This window comes from Lampetra planeri, chromosome 8 (genome assembly GCF_965212315.1).
Source record: "Lampetra planeri chromosome 8, kcLamPlan1.2.h2, whole genome shotgun sequence".
Classification (NCBI taxonomy): Eukaryota; Metazoa; Chordata; class Hyperoartia; order Petromyzontiformes; family Petromyzontidae; genus Lampetra; species Lampetra planeri.
The window spans coordinates 9,309,896-9,330,692 of record NC_136114.1 but is presented as its reverse complement, the minus strand read 5'-3'; the positions used below and the strand labels follow the sequence as shown (position 1 = coordinate 9,330,692).

The window sequence follows — 20,797 nt, the reverse complement described above, 5'->3', positions numbered from 1 at the left end:
AAACGTCACTGCCAAGCCCCCTTGGTAAAAAACATGAACACGTGAGCAATTGCGGGAATGTGTGTAGGGTGAACAAACACGCACTCTCTCAGGGGACCTTAGTGAACACACACACACACAAAAATACAAAGATCTCCCGTATAGCCTATAACAGACTGTTGGGGCAAGTGCTCATGAAGGCCAGAACGGCACACGAAGGGATGGGTGGCCAGCACCATGCTCGGCCGCCTTTGTCTCCCGAGTGGCAATGTTTACACATCACACTCGGTCGTTTTTTGAGGCTTAGTCGACCAAGGGAAGCCCAGGACCGGTTTCGATCAAAGTCACTGGTGTTGGCCGTGAGCGAGAATTGAACTAGGGTCGCCGGGTTTTAAGCGCAGCGTGGTAACCGCTACACTACCGCTCCCCACACTCTTCTCTCAGGGGAACCCGGTAAACACATGTACCAAATATTTGAGTTAGGCCCACTGGAGATCCTTGAGAATTCCTGCCAGCATTTGTTGAAATCATCCATTTAGATGTTTGCATTTGAATACCTCGAGGATAAGGCAAGCATTGCAGGCAGTCTATTGTGGTGGTTGATTTTCATTGGGTTGTTTTTCTCAGTTGCTACTTCTAGTATTGTTCTTAAGTACTGTTTCTTAAGCCTCTGGTAATATCTTAAAACTTGATGACGCTAATATGCTTGAGTGAGATGAGTAAACTGTTAAACGCTAATAGCTGGCTTCCATTTCAAAATCATCCCCATAGCTATTTCTCAGTATGTATGTTGAACTTATTTTGCATCGTACGAAGCCAACCGTACTATATATATAAAACGTTTTACGATAAAAAAAAACACATACTGTATTGGTAGTTTGAATATTTGACAAGCAGGAGGTAGCCGAGTGTCTCAGAGCACTGCACCAGCACCCCTGATGAGATTTCTTGTTTGAATCTCGGTTACAACCAGCTTGTAACCAAACCGGTTTCTCAAGTTTATTATAATTTTAGGACCTGCACGGTTCCATGAAGTCCCTCGTTCTGGAGTGCACAGTGTTATGTTTACTGATCGCATATCCAAATGAGACTGGAAGTTTGTTTTACAAATGGCAGCTGTGGCCTCGTGTACAATGTGGATAAATTAATAGTCTGCTTTTCAGTCCACTTTAACTACGATAGCATTTCCTGATAATTAATACACTTTTTAGTTTCATCTGTCTGTAAGACAGTCACTCAGGGCTGGTATATTCGAGATAAGTGCTAAACCTTCTGCTTTTCTATCTAAATAATGTTTAGTTCTGGCATTTAATTTTATTTTGATGGGTATATACATCTCAGGTGATGTTCATCAACTCACTGCCAGCTATTCAGTCAGATTCATGTTCACAATGTTCCTCTGTTGCAGGCAACCCGTTAGTGCTTATACGAGCTGCAGTGTATCTGCTGCACTGCTGCATTATGTTTGTTAGTGTATCATTTGTCCATGAATGTTTCCAGCTATCAAGTGTGTTTTGGTCCGTTCATATCTGTGGTCAAATACAGGATAATTCTTGATGGGGACAACAGATTGGTGCAAAGACATGCGTTGCATGTCTCTGCGCTTACCTCTGTCTTGTTTTCCAAACGCCTACTAAGTAAATTGCGCATTATCAGTCAACACCAGTCAACATCGCTACAGTGATTTGCGGCAAGCAGGTGGCTTTGAAACGAGAGCAACTTGGCCTCTTGAGCAGCTCACGTGTTTGGTGATGGGGGGGGGAGTTCGACCATTGGAGATCTGCACAAGCTCTTGCCGTCTTCATTTTCCTTTTGAAAGCTATTATTTTATTGCATATTAATAGCTCAGCAAAAGTAAGTTATTGTATGAGCTTTAATATGCTAGACTCGATAGCGGAGCCCTTGAATTTATAGTATCTGAAAATTTCCGGTCGGGTAATAATTCAGGACATTGCAAGTGAAGATTGCTTTTAAAGAGGAGATCAAAAATAATGACATCAATCGCCAAGAGCTTTGTGTCTATATTGTCGTTCAAAGTCTGTCTTAAGATTTTTTTTCACCGAAAAAGTTTGGGTATTTCTTACCCTGTGTAATCCATCAAAATACAGGGGTTTTCTTCCTTGTGAATGTATGGAAGGGACATTGAATGCTTTTCTGTGCAGTTTACCCGAACATATGCATCATTCAAAACCAAAACAAGGTTGTCGGTCACCTTAAGTACTTCCTGGAATGTGTTGTTATGTTCTCTATTTAGCCTATTTACAGCAATGGTCAAACTTCAGATATTACTTTGTCCCTGTATTGCATTTTAATATAGATACATTATTTAGGAGGCAGATGATTATAATTTACATGACTCGTTGAAAGCTGCTAAAAGGCTCTTTTAATGCTGGAGCAGGGGTCGTTGGACTTTGATGTGAACTTGATGGAACCATTGACTGGAAGATCTGAGAAAGCTCTGAAGCCCAGTAGAGCACATGAATCTGAGTAATGCCAAGTGACAGTCGTGACGACTGGTTTTGGCATCAATCGTACACTCCGTTCTACCACTTATTTTGTTTTCAATGTGGCCATATAATTAGAGTACAGTTTGTGGCAACGTTTCCAATTATCGAGACCATTACACAATTAAATAGAGCGTTTAATACATTGTTTGTGAATGCATTCTGTGTTGAATGTCGAAAAAATGTACATTCAAAACTCCAATTCCTGCCTCATTTTGTTTGATGTTCACGTGGAGAAAAGGGAAAGTCCATGTTTTGAGATCAGAAGGCTGATTGATTAGATCCCTTGTTGCCATGTGGCTTTGAAGGTTGATCTTAAAGAAATCCAGCTCCAAATTGGGTGTTCACGTGAGCAGAGGGAATTCGAAGATGCAAAGGTAAAAATTTGTCTTTTGAAATGAAGACTAAACCGTTTTCAAAAAGCCGCCACCTTGGCAACAAACACCACCGTCTTCCTGGTCAAGTTCTGAATAACAGCCAAGCAGTAAACACAGTACATTACACATTGACCTTTACATATATTATGAATAAACTAACACATGCAACACTATGAGAAGATCGAACACTACTCCATCCTAACTTTTTAAAGCATCGTGCTAAGTCACTGTTTATATTGTAACTAGTTCAGGAAGGCTGTTTTCGCCAGGAAAAAGTTTTCAATAAATATAATAATGAACCTGATACTATGTTTTGACAATTTTTATCTACGATCAGACACTAACAACTACTTCAAAAATGTGTGTTTTTCTGCAACAAAAAACACACAAAAATTGTTGATTTGATTCAACTTGTGATATTTAAAGACGTACCCATTGGAAATCGCTCATCTTACAGATTTCGTTCTTTCTTATTAGAAAGAACAAACATGTATTCATTTAATGCTCTGAGGGGAAACTCCTATATTTTTCCGTTTTAGAATTATTCAGATTTGAACAATATAAAATGCATATGTTTTTATTCATGCTTGAATCCTAACTATCTCAAACAATAAAAGATAGAACAATGGTTCTCGCTTTAATTTTATTTGCTGTTTAACGCTCTTTCGTACGAAAAAAACTGCAATGTTATATTTTGAACGGTCTCTGAATGACACGCACAAACATGTTTATGGGACACTTAAAATCTCGAGATTTGGGGGTCTTAAAATAAACAATTTCGGATTTTCAAACTTTTTCTGTCTGTCCTGAAAGCTACCGATGTACCAAATTTTCAGCTTTCTACCTTGTCGAGGTTCTTGAGACGCAGATTAAGGTCTTTATTTATATAGATGTTTGTCCTATAAGTTGAAAGTAAGTCGTATTTACATTTATAGGTAATCGTAACATAAAGGGGCAGCCCTGAAATTACTTGCCCTTGCCACTGTTGCCGTAAGGGCCTCCACTCGAAGAAGCCTTAAAGGGTTTGTCAAGGTATTTGCCATACTTTTCCCACACTATAGATGTATTACTATTTATTCATACTTTTACTAACTTATATTGAAGTCAACTGATTAATATATTAACAGATATTTTTTAAATGCATTTTATAAGAATTATTATGTTCACATAAAATGTTATCACTGACAACATTTTAAAATATGCACAAAGTATGTGACGTACACTTATGGATAAGAATGGCGGTCTGCTGCATTCCCCAATGGTTGTGTGAAGGTAAAGGAGACCTCACCCATTTTAATTAAACTTACAGTTTGTTCAAATTCTTGTTTACATTAACCAAATTTCCTAAAAGTCGACATTTGGCAGTGCCCACCCTGACAGTTGTTAAATATGTTCAAATACAGAGGGTATAATTGTGCTTTGGCTGGGGAAAACGGTCATCATTTGACCTTTCTTGACCCTGTGTAAAAATCCCTGGTGTCTCCGCTGTCTTCCTGTGTCAACAGTAACTAACCATTGGTGGCATTCCAGTACTGCTGCTCGAACCCACACGGTAGGGCTTACTACTTAAATCTGATAATCACATGTGACTAATATGTTTCTGCAATCATTCTTCAGTTATGTCATTCTTGTATATTATTGAAACCACTTCATCAAAACGTCAGCATCTGCAAAGTGACATAATATATTCGTAGCAAGCTGATCAATTGCCCGCCGACTACTCTGTAAACGATAAGTTACTTACAAATGTCAGAGTTTGGGTGCTTTTACGATCCGTGTCATGAGTCGCTCACTCACTGCAGTGTGAACCGACTGTGCGGGTCCGTCCTAGTGACGTGATGACAAGCGAGTGAATAGCTGACCATTGCCAATAGCACAACAATAACACAGACCACCTGGGTGCCATCATCGTCAGTCATCATGAATCGTGTTTTTGACCAAGTGTGAGCTAATTGAGGTATGGGGCCCTTTTGTAAGAGAGAGTCGGGGTGCCAAGTGCAATACAAGATATGTCGGTGCAGAAAAGTGAACGCTGTCCAGAAAACATGTTGCTTCCCAAAAATAGCATAACTAATGTATGTAAAAATCAACCAATAAAAAAAAATTACGGATGTAAGTTTCACTCACACACTTTGCAATAATTCAGTAATCCACCCAACCTATTTGGCCACATACAACTAATCAAACTCATTGATTAGTTGCTATATTGGATATAGTTCCCTGCATTATGAATTCAAACCACATCTCCATACATGATTGCCAAAAGTGATTCAGCACCTGTAGTTAAACATTACAGGACTGGTAAGGATGACAAACAGCACAGATGCAATACCCTTCCACTTAAACATTACAGGACTGGTAAGGATGACGAACACAGCACAGATGCAATACCCTTCCATGTGCAGGAGTCATCTATGAAAATGACTTCGGACGAAGTTTTTTTCTAAGCTTTTGGAACTTGACTGAGGAATTGTGAAACACTTCCTAGTTTGGAAGGGTCATCTAGCTTAACGATTGAGCAACTGTTAATTGGGGTGCTGAAATATTAGTACACACCTGTTGGAACAAAAACTGAGCAATGTTAGTTCTGTGAACTGGACAACACACAGGGCCTTTGTGGGCATGAATGAAGCCAATATGACAAGACAGAAAATTGACAAACTAGTTCAAAGCCACTCTTCAACAAGTCCATAATGTAGCACTGATTGTGATCAAGCTGTGTCATTCATCAAATCTGACCGGGCCACCATTGCTGCCATTTTAAGATATTCCATCTATAAATTCAACATAGTACATTGTGATTTGAAGTATTTTAGATAGTATTTAGTATATTTTGCCCTGGTAGATTTGTTTCAATGCTCTTTTCTTGCCTTGTGGGGATAGTTCAGAAATGCAGGACATCCGTTTTACAATTCAATGTATTTTTTTTACTAAATTACACATAGTACAATATTATGTAATGCAGTGCACACATGTGTGAAATATATTAAGCAGCTATGAAAATGTTCATCAACGTGTTTATTGACCCAATTTGAAGTGGCATTTCCATGCTTACTATTTAATGTGCTTTGGTCCCTGCGGCCCAATTGTGTAGTAGTAGTAAAAGCGTAGAGCAGTTGATTCCATGCTTATAGATGCATGTCTATTGTGATTAATCACATCGGTCTTAAAATTTTCGTGCATGTTCTTTTATTGAACAATGAAAAATTATAATCCTTTAGACAGGAATGTAAAACATTCTGTGAACACTCAACCTGTTAAATCAAGCTTGAGCATATATCCTTAAATGGTTGAAGTTTGTGCCAACATTTAATATATCATGGTAAATGTGGAGATAATCATTTGTGTTTACTACTTAAAGTACGGGGATAAAGTGTTGCCCCCTCGCACGTATGGGTTTTCTCCGGGTGCTCTGCTTTCCTCCCGTTGTAGTAAAATTTCTCAGTAATTGGCTAAAAACATCTTTAAATAATAACCCAGTGCAGCACCCGCCTGAAAGAGAGTCCTACGACTCGGTGTGGCTTTCCTGGATAAATTAGTAAATACTAATTACTATTAAGTCCACTTCAAAATGAAATCTGTGACTTCCATTGGAGCCTTTTGTCACCCAAAAACCAAATCCTGAATGTGACCGACATCTTCCCCGCGACGTGCAAACAAATGTAATTTTGTATATTTTGCTGCTTTCTTGCGACACTTTGTTTCTTATGGAAACCTTCAATCATACATCACTGTTGGCACAAGTGGCGATATCATTAGTAGTTCCATTGCGTCTGGGCATCGTGCCTTCACGTAACGCTGCCAGCTCCCACGTTTCAAGGCCAATGCGCCCCCTGATCATCGTGCACGCGCACCTTGGCATTGCCCAAGGGAAATTCGAATGCGGAGCTTAAACCAATGGAGGGGCAGAGGCATGCCAAATGGTCAAATGTGTGACCCTGTGGCCATTGGCCATTTGGTTATGTTAGTCTTAAGTGGAATACCCATTAGTGCTATTTGTGCAGGCTGTCTGGATCAGCGTTGCCGCGGGCGCTTTGAGGTTTCATTGTCTGAAAATTTGATTCTTGCGCTTCACTGGAACACAATGTTCTTTTGCCTCACAAATTATAATGTCATAGAGATAATAATAATAAGGAAGTAAGTGGTGTTGGAGGGAATAAATGAGTGTTTAATGTTTGACGGATAATGGAAATTTATCGTAATGTTTTTTACTTCTCAAACTCTAGATGGGCAAAGAAAAAGTTAACACATTAATATTACCCGAGTGTTGTATTTCTCCTTTTTGTCTTTCATCTCATTATGTTCTCATGTTTATTCGTCTTTTCGAACGTTTTACTTCTTGTATCCTTGTGCGTGCACATGGGCCTCCGAGGTGCAGATGATCACGCGGCCATACATCTTGGCAGGATGTTTTCTTGCTTGACCACGTGTTTCGGAACGGCTGCTCAAGTCACGTGTTGCGTGTGTGTTTTAAAATGGCCGTGGTCTTACAAACCCTTGTCGCACAACAGCAAGTTTTCCCTTCATAGCACTGACATGAAGCTCACTTATTTGCTTGAGCCTTAAATAGTTCATCTCCCAATAGCCTCGATTTAAATGTATGCAGTGACGCATAGCAACGGGGACATTTGACCTAGATTCTATTTTATTTTTAATAATGAAGATAATAAAATAGATATTAATAGCAACAGGTTCCAGTAATGTAGATTTTAATATATGTTTTTTATTAATACAATACAATCCAATCCACTTTTTGTAATGAGTGTTGCATGATTCCATTAAGGGGCTAGACTGAGGTAATTCAGATAATTGCACACAGCATGAAATAACATTTGTGAGTATCTGTGAGTTTCACATACGTACTTCTAATAGTACACTTTCAAATGCTTACATTTGGAAAGCTTTAGGTCTGTCAACGCCAGTTGAAGTAAAATGTCTGAAATTTGAGTGTGTGTAAATCACGCTAGTGCCGCGTCAGAGCTGCAGTGACATTTAAATGTACATTAGAACACCTCTCGCCCGCAATGATGTGGGGTACGAGCCTCATGGATCCAATAATCCGTGTTATCAAATTTACTCAAATTACCAACAAAATACTACGTGGATAATCACAGATGATGAGCTCTGCTTATCCATGAAAAATTTCCGGATAAGAGAAAGCCATTCCATAATGCAGGACGGGACAAATTGTAGTTTGTCACAGACGCTGGGAAGAATAGGTGAGCACATAATAGGAGTTTTAATTGACCCTACAATTCCCATGGATAATAGGCGTTTTTGGTAATAGGGTCGCAGATAAGAAGAGTTTGACTGTAAGTGAATAAAAAGTATTTCAATCCTATCCTTTTGACTTGGAGAGTCGTCTGTATTTAGGTGGTACGGAGGTACATACCAGGGATACGTTGTGGACAGAAGAGGGGAGTGCAGAAAAATCCTTTGTTGTGCTATACTATGCTCCTACGTCCATTCTCCCTGCCTACGCCAACTCACACCGAGCATTTTGGTGAAGTAGTCAAGTGCAGTGGTACCTCAGTATACGTCATTAATTCGTTCCAGAAGGTAGGACTCATACCGAAAATGATGTATACCAAACGTATTTTTCCAATAAGAAATAAAGGAAAAGGAAATAATCTGTTCCAGAGTATAAGAAATTATATTTTATATGGCATATTATACATTAATGGGGTTGTATAAAATAATTTAGACACTACTTATTACTAAAATGCATAAATTTAAATAAATGCATAAATAAATTAAAATTAATTGAAATAAAAATGCAATTTAACGTCACTTTACCTTGCTCAGAGGAGTTGATAGCCTACGATGATGGTGGTGAGGAAGGGGGAGGAGGAGATGTTATTTTTTGGAAGGAGAGTCCCCTTCCATTAAAACTTCAGGAAGCTGAAATTCTGGGGTTTTTTCTCTTTCTCTTTTCTGTCTTTTTTAAATCCTTTATATTAAGTTCACTTGCTTGCTTGCTTGCGCGCTTACGACCGTGCAAATCTTTCGGTCGTTTTTTAACCCACTTCCCGTGATCCAATCGAGCTGACATTTTGCACACAGGCTCGTTGTGCGTGACAATTTATTTTCGTGAAAAAAATGTTCCAAAATTTTCCACTTTTTAGGACATTTTTTTTTTCATATTTAATTTAAAATACCAATGTGATAAAAAATGAAACTCTTACTCAAGAAAAACAGAAATGAATAATAAAATTAAACCGATGCCACGCATATAAAGGATTTATAGTGAAAAACTTTGTTTTTACGGGTAAATTTTTTCTTGCCTTGGACCTGGGTGAGGCTCACCAGGTTTGAGTTTTACTAAAAACCTGTCCATTGAAGTTTGTTTTTGCCTTCTTCTAAGAATGTTCCTGAAGTCTGACATTGTCTGGTCATTCCACACAATACTGTTACGGCTTGTTAGAGCCGTAACGGTGTTGTGTATGCGGGTACTGTACGCGGTGACTCATCCCGACCCATACAAGTTCTAACAAGCGCGTCGTATCCCAAGCAAGACGTCGTATCCCAAACATTTTTTTTCTCGTAAAAACACGACATATACCAAATTCGACCAAAGCGGTTGTATACCGAGGTATGACATGACACTAACCCTTTTGGGATTGCACCTCATCCGACAGTGAATTGCTTTACAAAGGTTGTGCCTGTATATACGTACATTCGGTGTGGGATGCTTTGACAGTAAATGTGGTGCTTGCAGGTATAGATGATGTTAGACGTATGTTTGTTTGTGGAACTGTTTTCACACCGTATGTAGCCAACCGTGCTAATTGGAGGTGAGGCAGTGCCTCTGCCACGCTGGTTTTTCGCGCTGAACGTGATTGTGCTGAAATTTGGAAGACTGCTTCGAAGTGAGGAGCAGTGGGGACGAGGAGAAAGCCATTTCTTTCAGACGCAGGTCTTGAGCTGATGGCCTCGTTTGCTCGTGGGCGTTTACCACCTTGTGATGCCCTCTTTGGTAATCTGTTTGCTCGTGTAGCGAGTGCCCATAAATCCAATCCACGTTAAAGGATGACGCTCAAAAGGGTCCGCGTAGATGCCGTGCACAACCTGTTCGTACCGCTATCACCTGACCACCTCTCAGCTCGGTGGATTTTGTTTGACATCAATACGTGCATTCAAGATGCTCGATTACAGGCTTAAGCCTATAATGAGTTGGACAGTAAACCCAAGAACAAAAGAAGAACGCCCCCCCCCCATAAATGAGGTGCATGCCACTAAAATGGTGGTGTCTGGAATGGATCTATTCATTTTGACCTTTCAGGTTTCCCCTTGGTGAAACATTTGTGCATCATTATGACAGCTCTGGTAAGGTGACTTGTCAGTAATGCGTGCTTACATAGCTGGGCTTAAATCTAATTGGCTTTTAGCGTTAATTATTCATAACTTAATGCACTTAAGCACTTTAAATTTCGCTTGCACCTGAATCCCTGCCAAAGTGGTGTGATGTGGGTTATTTTCTGTTTCTTGTACCCTGGAAGGTATTTGTTTAGAGTAATACGTTTCATTTTAATTTCATAAAGTACACGTAAATTAAAGTGATAGTGGCCTTTTTTTTTATCATTGCCAGTGCATAATGTGCCGCTGTAATTGTAACCGCTATTGTTACGAATATTTTTATGCTTTTTTCACTTGAGTGCCGTCGTACATCGTCAAAATAAAAGTGTTGTGCATTCACACCAAACAATTAACCTTGTGTTAGACGAGGTCATTGGTTGGAAAATTGATTTTGCAAAATACGTGTGATTTTAAAACTAAAATGACATGTTACACATACAGTCCTTCCTGTGCCTGGAATGGGTGTTTGACCATTAATAATAACCCACAAATGCATGAAACCTGAGCACTGGCTATTTGTGCCTTTGAGTATAACCAAATTGTGTTTACGGTCAGTCTTTAACCTTTAAAGAAGTACTTTAAGGCTGCCTTTTATAAACTCTCGTGCTGTCGTGTAAATGCACAAGTTAATCTCGAGAGAACGAACTTAAAATTACTAATGTGGCTAAATAAGTTGCGCTGGTACTGTTATCTTGTTGCATGTGCCTGCTGAGTGGTATTATTCTTTTGAGAGCGATGGGGGGCATGTGGAGAAACTGGCCAGAGATGAGTTATTTATCCCGCCACGTAGGAGCTTGCAACAACGTGCTGCTGAGTCTGCGAGAATCTCACTGCTCGGATAACGTGCCGACATACAGACATCAAACAGACTCCAGCCGGCACACTGTGCAGGGCAATTAATTCATCTGTTGATTTGATGCTGCATGAGTGAGTTAGAAAGTGTGTTAGTGATCTAATATGTAAATAGTACATGTAGACGTGAAAAAGGTAAAGATGCGGCACTGCAATTTCTTACACCGCTTCTAGTGGCATGGCCTCCACTAGAAAGAGCTGTAGAGAGAGCCTTTCTATATGGTAATTTGGCCTACTTCAAACTGGACGAACGTCTTGGAAGAGGTAGGAGTTTACCCATACTTTACCTTACCACATGCCTTCTACCGAATGATTAACTGTGATGTACCCATTTACACTACTTGGTGGACAGAGGCTGGTGGGAGGGGGGGAGATAAAAAAAAAAGCCAATTGTTTCAATTGCTGCGCCAGGAGATCAAATCAAGCGAGCGACCTCTGAGTTGCAAGGGCAGTTGCCTGCAGTATTCGTGCACACGCACTTATGTTTTATGTTAGGGAGCGGCAGCGTAGGGGTTAGCGCACTGCCCGATGAGCCCAGCAACCTGAGTTCGATTCCCAGCCACGGCTCACGTCAGTAGCGTGTGATCTCTAATCCCGGGCCAGGCCCCCCCCCCCCCCGCCATGTTCTACAATCTGCACTGACCATTTTGCTAAAGTATGGTTCACAACCACATGGCTGACATTGGTGGAGGCCCATCATCCAGCTGTGTATTGGCAAAAGGCTATAAATAATACATAATCTTTTATGTAGTATGTATGATTGTGTGCGTGTCCTTTAAAATTGAGCCACCTAATTCTCAGTGGTTCAAATGCGAGTATGGACTTAATATAAAAAATACATTAATTTATAATTTGAAATCACAAATGCAGATGGGGACGTTTTAATATACAAGTTATAACATGTTTGCCTGAGTAAAGCTTGTCATGCGGATCTGATAGCGAGATTTTTTTTCTCATCTGCTTGTAGTTTAATTAGAATGTGTTTAACTTGTTAAAATAGGAAATGAAAACATGAGCGAATCTCACAGTGAACATAAGAATTGCATAATTACTGAGATGCGCCCATCTGTTATTTAGCGACAAGCTGGCACCCCATCCAGTGAAAAAAACATGGGTTTGATAATCACTTGCCTTGCCACTTGTCGTATGTCTTGGAAATAATTGGTTTTTAAATGCCAAATGTTACATTAATTTGCAATGCATATTAAATAAGGGTATTCTAAAGCTGCCTAGAATTAATAAAAGACACACGTAGTGTGTTATGCTGGTTAGCGTGGGGTTGAGAGAGTAAGACAGGCGATCCGAATATTGTGGTTTAAATCTTAGCCCGGTTGGACTCGGCATATCAATCCTGTGTAGATAAAATGAGTAAAATCTATTTCTGTCGTCAACCAGTTGCTTTCTGGGAGATAACATTTCCCTGCCATAGTAATGTAGTATTTCCATCATTGTTTCATGGCGATAAACAGGAGCTGAGGACTGGTCTACTGTCACTTGTTAATAATGGTAATACGAAAAGACTTGGGCAAATGCTCTCTGCCCCTTGCAAATGGTAAAACTGTTGACCACAGTGAATACCTTTTAAGTGTCGTCTTTATCACATTGTGCAATAGAAGTCATAGGATTGTATTCATATTCAGCTTAATTTTTTCCATTTTTATTTGAGCTTGTTGTGCACTATTTATAAATGTTTCAGCGTCACTCGCAGTTTAAAGGGGCTATTGTAACAAAAAAACATCATTCCTCTAGTCCTCTAAATCCCAATTTGTATTTCTCAGCTTTGTCTGATACATTATTTTACGTACGTACGTATGTACGTTGAACTTCTTTCGCACCGTACGCAGCCGACCGTGCTCATCGGAGGTGCGACACCTGAGATGCAGTGCGGCGAGCACACGCTTTCTCTGGCACGCGTTAAGTCCATTAACAAAGCTGTACTCGTGCTGGATTTTGCTCGAGCACCTCTGCTTAGCCAAGGGTCAGTTATAACTTGAGCACACTCTCTTGGGGCTGCTACCAAAACAACCGCTGGAAAACAGCACCTCGTTTGTGCCCATTCCGTGCGGTGCAGGAGGAGTAGAAAGAAGGATGTCATTCTGTCTATCCAACCTCTTTTGCAGTAATAGAACAGTCTCGTCCTCCTTTCAACGTTCTTGCTATTCGTTGTTAATCTATGTCTTTTCAATTTTACTCCACACTCTTAAATTGATATTGCCTCTTTGTACGATTTTTTTTCACTCAAATTGAATGTTCTGGTGTGTGTGCCAGCTTTGAGTTTCACTTGCACGTTTGTGGCATGTCCTTCAGTCTGTCCCTGCAGAACCATTCCGTTTCCTTGACCGTAATGTTCAATATGTGGATCTGCCAAAATCATTAGCCTAACGTGGGATTTAGTCACTTCAGCAAGTCTGCAACCCTGGCCAAAGTAAACCGTCGGTTTGTATTGATGGATAAAGTTAGTCTTCATTTATTATTCAGGGAATTGAGCTTAGTTTCGCAACCAAATGCTCAGAGAATAGGTATATGAAAGCAAAAACATTTTGTGCCAGACGCCAGTAACCCATATCACGGGTACAATTTGATATCCATCCCAATGGGCCACTCCTTAGCCAAGCATCATCCACCATCCGCTACAGTTCCAGTGGCAAGTGCAAAATTAAACGGTGGAATGCACCCTGTATTTAATCTGAGCATTATTATTTCTTAAAAACTGCCTTGCATCTCTAACGACTGCTGAAAGTTTTTATGGTCTGTTATCAAGACACACCAGCAAACACATGATCCCTACGAAATAGGTATTTTATTTCTTCCCATCGGCTGTGTTTTTTCAAGCTACGTCATTCTTGAGCTTAGTCTATTGTATTTAACTCAGCAGCAGTGTTTTTTTTTTACACGTTAATCTGTTTAATGAAAGTTCGTGGTTTTAAGACAGAAATACACAATTCTCAGTAGATTAGGTTAAAGTTAACACTGAGAGGCCTTGTGGGTTTGGCGGTTTGACTGGGACAGTGCTTGATTGAAGGCGTGTACCCAGCTGCCGCGAAAGCGTCGGTTTTTTTGCCCCGAGGCCCCTTGGGGCATTGTCCGTCACGTCGCTGAAACGACCCTCGTTCTACGTGCGGTTAATGAAAAGCGGCTGCCCCTCTAAAGTGCCCCGGGGGGGGGGGGAGCTCGCAGATGACGCCGGGTTACGCCGCGCCAACCCTGCGGCTTCTCTTCTCCGCCCCGCGCGCACAACTCTCTCTCCACTCTCTGGAGGGCCGCTCGGGCACTGTGTCCAGGCTCGCTGAATTTCTAAACACGCAGGTTTAGGTGGCGTGGCTGTATATCTCTCCTGAGCGATCAAGGAGGCGGTGTCGATGCATTGTTCACCGCAGAGATTTTATAGCCGTGCCTTTGATACTGCTGGGATGTGGCCAGCTAAAGCGTGCCATGAAAATTGGCCGCTGAGAGGATGTGTCAAGAGGCACCACCGTGTAGTTTGCTGTAACGCATTGTTCTCTAAAAACATAGTTTAAGCTGCATATATTATATATATATTCCATTGTGTGGGGGCGTCATGACAGCGTATTGACGTGGCGCCTGTCTTTAATATAGAAAAGGGTTGGTGGGTAGTAAGCCCAGAAGCCTCTGGAATGGGTGGTAGTGTCCTGTAATGCAGCGTTCTTTTGAAGACGACTGCTCTGAGGAGACCTCCGAGGCCTCAGGGGGCCTGTGCTCCTGCTGTGGCCTGCTGTTCCTGATGCCGCTGTTCTGGGCAGCCTGCAGTGTGGGCCCACGTGGCTGTACTGAAAGGTACCGAACTCGCACCGCTTTGCACGCTTTGATTTAAAAAGAAAAATAGCAACAACAACAACCTTGTTGTTGCGTTGAGTTAACTCATTTTACTCTGTTTTAAGCTTCAGAATGAAAATGGTATCGCCAGCAGCGGATGATGACAAAACATTGTTTCATCAAAATGTGACGTTTGCTTCTTTAAAATTTGTAGCTGGGTGAGCAATCAGAATTGTGTGTGTCTTTCATCATATCCCATGAATTTACTTGTTAACCTGCCAACATGTCGTGCAGTCTTCATGTGATGCCTCTGCGCGGTGAAGAAAGAGGTTATGTCTCGCCATGCTGTTGCCTCGTGTTTGAGGGGCGTGTTAACGCTAGGACTTGTGCGTGCACGTTTTGGTCTCGTGTGCACATTCACAAGCTTTTGTGCACATGTGCAGAGAGGATTCAACATCGCTTCTAAAATGAGTTTGGTACCAGAGGCAATAGACGAAACACCCTGCTGGACATCAGCGCCTACTGTATTAAACCATAACTGTCCAATCCTTGCGTTACCAGATACTGAGAGTGCAGCATTTCCAATAAATCAATAGTATATTTAAGAGCGTTTAGAGGCCACTGTATAGCTTGGGGTTTGTTATACCAAACTGGCGCAAAATCCTTGGGGCGGTAATGGTGATGAAAGCTGAGTCGTAGACTTCGCAAATAATTTCCTCTGCCACCAGAGATGAAGTTTTATCAAAACTCTCAGATTAATATTGAGAAATAGTTTGCAGATCTATTTCTGTGCCTAAAACATATACGCATTTGAACCTTATGGCACGACCCCGGGGTCCCGAATAAACGGAAGTCAAAATAGTAATTAATTAATAACATTTTGCCGACTCTGTCCCACCGCGCACATAAACGTTGCGACCCACCAGAAATCAATCCTCTCGTTCTTCACCAAGCACCCGTCGTTGCCAAATTGCCGTAGTCATAAACAAAACTTTGAAACTTTGATTAGCGCATTGTGTAGAGCTCGTCGAGAGGAATAGATTGCCGTATCGTTCGCATTCAACAGACGTAAAATCATGTCGCAATGCAGTTTATGCGAGAGCTGGGGGCTTATGGGACCCCGGGGTCACACCATAAGGTTCATTTGACGTTATCCTCTTTGAATCCTAATTTTTATTTTGCGACCACATGGTATTCCTGAAAGCAGGCAGTGATGACGGATCAAGCGGTTTCAGGCACGGGGCGGGGGGTGGATGGTGGTTTAGGGAATAAAGGCAACGCACGCTTATTAATTCAGACTGTATTGAATATCGTTATTATCATTCGTGTAAATTGCCTAGGTGTCCGCTGGCAAAATACATTATGTACCCAAGAGGGTGTCCCACCTGGTTAAATAAAAGACCAAACTGCCTGCCTGTTCAGCCGCCCGCTGTGAAAAAGAGGTGTGAGAATACCGTGAGCGCTGCTCATGCTCTCAAACCCGACGTTAAGTGCAGCAGCAGAAGCCGCAGCAGCAACAGCACAGGATGCTTTTGTAACAGCAGTGATCGTAGAGGCTGGGCATGCGATCGCACGGTTGTGGGGGAGCCACCCCCGCGTACAGCCCCCAAGGTAGGTGCAAGGCTCTCCTAAGAATTCTGCAGCACCCTGTGTTAAGGCCAACTCCCTCCAAAGCCCTGCAGGTGCATGACTTGCCTGCATGCATGCCTGCATGCGTGCCTGCGTGTGCACGTGCCACAAATGTAACGTATAGCGTCAAAGCCCCCTGTTTACCTTGCTTTACGAAGGTTCTCTGGGTTTTAATTATTTGTGGTTGCTGGTGTTTCCTCCTTGTCTTGAGTTTAATTTGTTTTGCGGGTTGGTAATGTGGGTGTGTGGATTCCACACGTGTTTTTTGTCACAGTGTTAATGCATCATGCGGTTAAAAATAGTTTTTGTTTTTCGAAGATGTTGAGGGCACTTAAATGCCTCGACAGCTTTACAGAGGATTTGTTGGAGCTGATGTCTGTTATGATGTAAGCATTGTTGACTGCAAGGGAGTATATTTAGGGAGGTTGTTTTGCATGGGATGGAACATTGACACATTGGCGCGAACGATGTTATGATCCCAGCTACCCGAGGTTAGTTTTCGGCCAACAGCAGTGGCGAATGATGTTTGAATCGGTCCTGGACCCCCTTCACTAACCTGCACTTGCTAGTGTGGAGAAGTATGATCAAACAAACCCCGTGATTGGCACAGTGTAAGGGAGGCCTTCATCCAGCAGTGTAGTGGCAAACGACTGTGAAGCATTATGCGTGTCATTTTATATCTGCTCTATTATTCACTTAACACAGTATTACAGTGGCACTTGCAGTGTATATTTGTTCATACTTGTTTTTGTAAGCAACTAATGTAGTGTTTAATTACGTGGTACTGTGCCAGTTGTATAAACATTATCTGCCGTGATTGATGCCTGTGGTGTAGATGGGTGCTGAATACAGATATGAACAGCTGTGGGTGCCTTACTTTGCTAAAAATGTCATCTGTGAGTGCATACTGAAGGCTATGCATGCTACCATGGTTCATGTGTACAAGCACTCTCCACACTTGGGGAATTACATTGCCTTGCGAATATCGGGTAAACAAATCCCCGAGCAATCATTGTAAGTCTGGGATATTGCATATGCCAACCATTTGTTTTTGTGTCGTATCTTGAATTTAACGGGGTGAACACAACGTCGTGGTAAACGTGTTGCATTGGTTTATGGAGCGCATTACGTTTGTTTAATCCGTCACGTGTTAAAGCTCGGTCAAGGAAAATTAACGGCAAGTGTGATTTACTTTGCAACGAGCAGTTTTCTTCTTTGTCATCAGCATGTTCATTGAAACGTAATGCATACATATTTTTTTCCCCGTTTATTTTTCTTGTGTTTACAATTAACTCGTGTGTCAACAACTTTCCAAACAGAGGAAACTGTAATCGGAGCCGATAACTCCACTCCAAATGATGGGATGGCATCAGAATTGTTGTTTGCCTTTTTTTGAGGCCACCTGTCTGCTCGCGTTAACATTCACACGCGGCTCGCCCGGGACCTCGGAGGCAGCAGTGAGGGCCGAGCAGCCGCACGGAGGTCAAACCGCAGCGTCGTCTGGAGACAGCGTCGGCAATCAAAGCGATTTCTGTTGACCTTTGATGGACGTGCAATGCGCCAGATCCACCTTCGTTAACGGCTCGTGCCGAACACGACAACGTGACCAGCCTGCTGCAGAAAACATCCTTCATGCGTTAGTGCGCGTTCTGAGGGTGCCGATCGGACCGTAAGTGGCCTCGGTATTAACCTCTTCTGTTCTGTTCTTTTTCCGCCCGCTGTCGTCACTGTCGTGCGCGTGTGCAGTGCCTCATCGCGAGTTGTAAAGAACGTGGGCGATCAGCTGAATAGGATGAGCCTTCACGGGACTGGCAACGTGGGTGCCAACGGCAGTGGCGGAGCTGGCGGAGGCGGTGGGAACGGGTCGGAGCGTTCGAGAGACCGCTGCCGCTCCAGCGACCGCTCACGCGACTCCTCCCACGAGCGTGCTGAGGGGCAGCTCACGCCCTGCATCCGCAACGTGACGTCGCCCACCCGCCAGCGCCCGCCCGGTAGGTGCTCGCTTGATCCTGCGCGGTCGATTGACCACCGCCGCACCCAAGTCGCTCGCTCCGATGTCGGTCGGTTCGTCGATTCGCTCGTTTGTTTGGCTTCTGCCGGCTGCGGTGGCTGAGCAAGGGCATTGGCACCTCGCGTAACATATCAAAGGCTTACACGGGCACCCGAACGGCTCTGTTAAATAATGCAGTACAGGATTGTGGTAAGCTGCAGGGAGGTGCTGCATGCGGACTTAAGTTAACTAGAGGGCCCATTCATTTGTCATATGTGCACGATCTATTTTTCTTCTAGATTTGAAGCTTTCGTGACTGCAAGGATTCATATTCTTAGGTTTTTTTCGGTAAAGTCACGTAGGTAAAACATTTATATGAATAAAAGTAAAATAAAAATCACGACGTTTCGGAAGCAACACAAGCCTCCGTCTTCAGGTGGAACAGTCACACCAAATATGGTGCTTAATTTCATGCGTTGTCGAGCAGACATTATATAATTTCCCACAGGCTACTATTGCTGTCCAGTTTGTCACCTCCAGATAATGGGTTGGTGGTGCTCATCGCCTGAGAATTGCAGTGGTTAAGTGAGTGAAGGAAGCAGCCGGTGATGGCCTTTGGACAATTTGGCAGTCAATGTGCAGGTAGTAGTTTTCCTGAGTTGGGTGGCGGGGGAGTCAACATTGGTGCAATGCAGGAGGCTTGGTGCATCTGCTTTTGGGCTACGGCTAGGAGACTGAAACGATTGGAAGTCATCCTACTCTGCTGTTGACCCATGGAAAGATCCGCATTGTAATTCGATGCTTTGCACCCCCCTGCCGTACCCCGTCCATGAACATTAGCCTGGCCGTTCCCAAACTGTGAGAGGCAACCTGATTTGGCAAAGCTGTCTCAGTGAGGTTTTTCTGGGTCACTGGGGCTGTGTGTAATGCACCGTTGGTCTTGCCGAGGACATTGGACGCGATAAAAACCACAGCAGATTAATCTATGGCTTAATCCCCACATTTGAATGTACGCTTACATGAAAATACCATTACATTGTCACCAAACAACTTGAAAAGTAGTGTTATAGAGTAATGTTAATGTATTTAATAATATGTTCTAGCAACACATTTGTAAATAATGTTTTATAAATGTTTACTGCAACAAACAATCGCATCTAAATAACACCTGTGTAATTTGTTGTTCAAAATAATTTGAATTCTTTAATAGATTGTAGTAGTCTGCATTAGGACGAGTCACCATTGATTGATCGTACCACATTAACGTGACTTCATGGCCACTCTGAGAAGCAGTTTTACTGAAAATCCTCGTTGTTAATGCCCTCTTCGGCTTCATCATGCTCACTGCAGCCCCACGCCGTTCTGTCGTCTAATATAGTAACCCAAAATCTCGTCCACCACATCAGTGATGCGGCATATTTCAAATTCACCCTGGTGTGCGTCCACAACAACGGTGACTCAAACGAAGCTGACAAAGAACAGCGGTTGAGCATATTGAATACGAAACCAAACGGCACTGGATCATTCGACCGACAACAGAGAGCGGTGGTAAAATTGAAGAGGGAATGGACACAGCCGTGTTTCACGCCTGATTTACCGCGGCGCTGCCCAGCGTCACGTCTGGCCAGAAAAGATCAGTCGGACTCCTAGGCACCCGAGTCAGATTTACACTCAAAAGCCAATTTTTTTTTTAGCACCCCAGCCTCCCAAGGAAAGAAAAAGACCAAAATGGTCGGTGTGACGCATTTGTAACTAGCGGGAATCTTTAAAAAAAAAATGTTCATGCAGTAATAACGTGCATTGCCGGGGCCCGCTGGCTGGGAGTGTCGCTTTGGCGATGAGCGATTCCTGAGCCTTCGCCAATAACAGGGTCAGCCGCGTGAAGCCCATTTCCATGCATGGCGTGGCGGCGGCGGTGGTGGCGGCTACGGCTGCAACGGCAGTCTGGCACAGTTTCGCTATTAATCATCACCATCGTCTGAGAAGTTCCGTGAGCATTCGTCCAGCCAAAACCAATTAAAATCAACCTCACGTAATTTTTGTGGCCGTATCCTCATGTTCAATAGGTTCTCTCAGTTGGCCGTTTGTAATTTCGATTTTCCTCATTTTATGTGCACAGTTTTTTTTTTTGAAGAACGCTATCAATATTTAATGCCGCTGCTTTGGTTCCCCGATTGCATTCACGGCAGGAGTCTGGTTAATGCCATTGCGCTTTTTTTGGTCTTGGCTGCTGATTACATTGCACGTTGATGGTAACACGTGTTTATAATCTAATTTCGTACAGTTTATGTACAAGAGGGAAAAGAAATGCTTTACAAGCTTGCTTAGTTGACGGG

General features: G+C 42.5%; 1 protein-coding gene across 5 annotated transcripts in view; it reads left to right on the top strand.

Annotated features, from left to right (window-relative positions):
- BTBD10 (BTB domain containing 10) overlaps window positions 1–20,797 on the top strand; it is a 47,257-nt gene that overhangs the window by 11,652 nt on the left and 14,808 nt on the right. For 3 of the 5 annotated variants that reach the window (XM_078596930.1, XM_078596932.1, XM_078596931.1), the window contains one exon: window positions 18,218–18,462. In XM_078596930.1, the coding sequence (XP_078453056.1) occupies window positions 18,218–18,462 (245 nt within the window). The other 2 variants (XM_078596933.1, XM_078596929.1) reach the window with 2 other exon arrangements.